The 4,358-nt window shown below is 33.0% G+C and overlaps 1 protein-coding gene across 1 annotated transcript; it reads right to left on the bottom strand.

The window, feature by feature from the left end:
* Window positions 1–1,402: 1,402 nt before the first annotated feature.
* LOC124457244 (glutathione hydrolase 1 proenzyme-like) lies at window positions 1,403–2,922 on the bottom strand (the record flags this gene model as incomplete). The annotated part of the gene is made up of 4 exons (XM_047007525.1): window positions 2,842–2,922; window positions 2,531–2,667; window positions 1,927–2,114; window positions 1,403–1,640 (listed from the first exon to the last, which is right to left on the bottom strand). Coding segments are annotated over exons 1-4 (585 nt in total), but the record flags the coding sequence as incomplete, so codon positions are not given.
* Window positions 2,923–4,358: the final 1,436 nt, after the last annotated feature.

Below are 4,358 nucleotides of genomic sequence, written 5' to 3'. Positions count from 1 at the left end.
TCGTTTAATATAACTAATCTCACCTTACGTATATGATCAACAATAATGACAGGCATGGACAAGTGTAAATCACACACAAATACAATATCATTTGGATTTGTCACCACAGTCATAGCATACTGTAAACGAATTGATTTATGAAATTTAGACTTCATGTGGAGCAATACATATCGGCGTATTCGACTCTTTTCCTAAGCATGTTTGATATCGATATCTTTAGTGTGAAAATGGATAATGATGACATTTAGGAATTCATCTTTGGTTTCTTGATATATCTCTTCAAGATTATTAATAAAATGTTGCACCCATTGTCCCTGCCTACCGCCAACTGTCAACACAATATTTACAGTAGCATTTATGTTCCATTTATAGCCCACTGGTGAACAAATGCCACTTGTCTAAATTTTTGTCTACTTGTCTACTTTCTTGTCTACATTTTTGTGTCTAACATAGTAAAGCATCACTAAGTAAACAAATTAACTAGAAAACGAAGGATCTATTTGAAAAATTACAAGCAAATATATGTTATTATTATTTAGAGCAGTTTAATGTATGTTTTTTTGAGGTCAACATGTTCACTAAAAAATACTATAAAATGACATTTATAAAACAAATTTCGTGAAAAAAATAAATATTATTATTATTACTATGTAGAAATTGATATTTATATTATTATTACAGAATGCATCGAGTCTCACAGTCTCAATCAAAGACATCACGCAAAAGATTCTTTAAGATTTGGGCTTCTTTAACTATCTATCCTTTATTCACTCCTCCGTCCTTAATTAATCAACGTTATTGTTACGGCAAAACAACAGCAACACCACCTTTTCTGGCATCATATTTTGTGAATAGGTATCCCGATTTAGTTCTATAAATTCCTTGAACGACAGAGAATCATCGTGATCCTTTCATTTTGTGTCCCAGATCCTTCAAGCCAATGAAAACAGACTCTGGAATATTGTCATGAATATAATTTTTCTCATTTTAAACTGTATTAGGAAACAGTTAATGATACAAGCGACCTGTTTCGATGGACTCCTCAAAACTCAAACCAAACCAAAGCTTATTTAACAAAACCTAAAAAAGTATCGTTTCCATGAACTTTCGAATGATTTGATTCACAAATAACAAACTCAGAAATGACAAATGTAATAATATCCATAGTGATATGTACTGCTTATCGCTTGTAAAATGAACTATTACTGTCAAAGGGAGTTGAGTGGGATGGGGTGCTCTGGAGGTAGAAATATCGTGTATTTGTAATAATGGATACTTTTTCATATTGCTCGACCAAAGAGTTTCCAGTTACAGCGGGCTAACCACGTGACACGTTCAGTGAAAGATAAAAAAAAGAGCACAAGATACAAACATTTAAAACAGAATCATCGTTACTTACTATAGCCACACCAGTTATTATTCTCAATCCACCAGAACCACCAAGAACCATTTTCACGTCACCTTTTGAATCAACAACTATAGTTGGACAAGCTGTTGATACAGAGCGTTTCCCAGGCTGAATGAACTTGGCTTTCGACGCTTTTGGTTGATAAATTTTTGATGTGTTTGGTAACGAAAATGAACTCATGTGATTGTTGTAGACTATCCCTGTTGTATAGGATCGAATCTTTGCACCAAAACTGAATAAAAAAAAGTAATTGCTTGTGGTTATAAATAGCACAATGAAAATGAGCGAGGTTGCAAAGCAAACTGCTAGATGCATGCAGGGTTTTGAGGTAGTTGTGTTTCCATTGGAAAATTTTTGAATGCTCCAGTGTAGTGTTAACTGTGTAAAATACTAGCATGATCCTTAAGCTCAAACAATAAATACAGTTGTGTAAAAGAGTGGTAATTGACCCTCGATCACCGTAGCCAATACAATGAGATAAAGTTGTAGCTTTCAAATTGAACTATAAAAATGCTTACAAATAACCAACTGTGCTAGTGACAGACACAGCATCTCCAGTTGACAAAATTACTGATACATGTGTAGTCCCAGAGTCTTTTCTGGTGGAGTAAAAGCTTTCATAGTAAAAACTATCATGTGTTTCATTGTTCCATATATTTTTACGCAAATCTTCAGCATATGTTGTATTTATTTGAACATCCTCTGACTGCAAAATAAAAATCACCAATTTAAGAAAGTAATATTATTATAATGAAACATAATCCGAATGAAAAGTTCTTGTTTAATTCAATATTTGAGAAAAGAAACTTAAGACAAGAAAAACAAGACAATTTTTTATTTTAACAGTAATTTTTCGAATTTATTAAGAATTCACCATCAGAGTCTACATAGAATTGACTTGTTTTTCCTTACATATTGAGTTAAACATGAACTTTTTATTCGGAGTATGTTTCATATTATACTAAGAAAGTAAACATGTTTATATTTTATATGATATAAGGAATTTTTACTTTATCGACTGTTACTTTCATGATTTCTGGGGTTTATAAAATTTTTTTTTTCTCTTTCGTTCGTTTATCACTACATACACAAAATAATGTATTTCTGTTGTCTTAAACGTACTTTGTCAATATTAGAATAAAATTCTGGATCACCAATGAACGGACGATAAGCATACCCAAACTTAAACGCCTCCAAAATTCGATGCCATGTTAGTGTCTGCTTGTTACCTGTTATGGAGTCGGCACCAAACTTGAAACCTAAAATAACAAAGACGTCGTCAGTGAAATGTGCATTCAGAACTAACGTATAATTGATAAACGCTCATTAAATTTACAAATATAAGTTGTTATGACACCAGTTTCAACTAATATATTTACTTTGACAATAGTCTAATGTTATTCGGTTCTATTCGTGAACAATGACAACCAAACCTTTTGAAATGTTAAGTATCATTAAGGAGCTGCTCTAATTGATAGAGATTTATCTCTCTCATAAAAATTTTCAATGTCCTTCCAGCAACTGAATATTTTCCAAATTGAAAGGTGCTGTTTATGAGATTATTTCTTGTGCACTTGAGCAGATGTGGAGGATCAAACATTAGAAATATTTTTCTCCCATTGTGCAAAAACTATGGCTTCTCGTTGGTGACATTCAATTTTTGTGACATACTGTAGAAGTTTGACCCCATATCTGATATTACCACACAAATGTTCAACCCAATCAAATCAAGCTTGCGAATGACTTCTTTGATGAAATCTTTCAAAACATCAACTGGACAAGATTCTTTAACAAGTACATACCCCAAAGGTTGCTTCCAACCTCCAGATATGCTTCGCAGCATGAATACAAGACCTGATGTTGCCCATTTGTTTGTTCGATATCCACCAAAGTCCTCTACTCCAACAATCTTATCTTCTGTGATGTTGTTGTAAAGGTGTGTTTTTAATGATATCTCATCAACAAAAAGAGTGCACAGCTTTTCCATATCATTCATGTAACACACTTTTTTTTCAACAGATTTAAGATTGCCTGAGGAATACCAGCTGCTATTGGAATTCGTGAAATTCCAAACCGTCTAATTAAAGACTTTGTTTGGCAGAATAAACAGCTTGGCGAGGAGGCTATACGCTTTGTCACTAGCATGATATAATGAAACTGCTAAGCACTTCATTTCTGGTGAGTACATTCTTCCATGTTTTTTTGTTGAATGTAACTTCAGTTGCAATACTATGAAATTAGCCAGTAGATTTGGTATTTTTTTCCATTCAGCATAAATTGACTGATTGGTTGATGTGTCCTTTTTTGCAAATTTTCTAACTTTTGTATTAAGCCTTGCAATTACTTGCTGCTTTACTTTCAGCATTCTCCTTTGATTTTTTTCTAGGTGTGTCATTTGAAAGTGAAGAAGGTGTTTCGCAGCAGAAATCTTTCATTTCTGTGTCTTTTCCATCTGTTAAAATTCAAGATATCAAATAACTAAACAAATTTAAATTGTTTGGTTGAGATCATCTTGACTGCATGTGTCATATACCTTTTTCATTATGTGAATGTGGTTCATCTTCCACCGAAACAGTTGGTACATCATGTACTACAACACTTGACACCTCTGCCTCTGTTATACGTCTTTTTGTGCCTAAATCTGAGTGTCTCTTAGTAAAAACTGCTTAATTTAATTCCATAATATAGTGAAATACCTAATTGACAATTAACTATTTCTTCCTTGTGAATTGCCCTTCGTTTCTGGCCTACAGCACGTGGTTGATTTGGAATATTAAATAATGTAAGCTTAGCCAGGACTTTTAATCGTGATTTTTCAAATATTAGAAACATACACTCTTCAAAGTGCTCTGCACACAGTTTGCAGTTATTATAGAGACAACTTACAGTTTTTTAAAATTTTATATATTAAACAATCTGGAAACTTCCGTGGTTTGCGGACGCTGAAATA

Source organism: Xenia sp. Carnegie-2017, unplaced genomic scaffold, assembly GCF_021976095.1.
Source record: "Xenia sp. Carnegie-2017 unplaced genomic scaffold, XeniaSp_v1 HiC_scaffold_6, whole genome shotgun sequence".
Classification (NCBI taxonomy): Eukaryota; Metazoa; Cnidaria; class Anthozoa; order Malacalcyonacea; family Xeniidae; genus Xenia; species Xenia sp. Carnegie-2017.
This window is presented reverse-complemented; position numbering and strand designations above follow the sequence as displayed.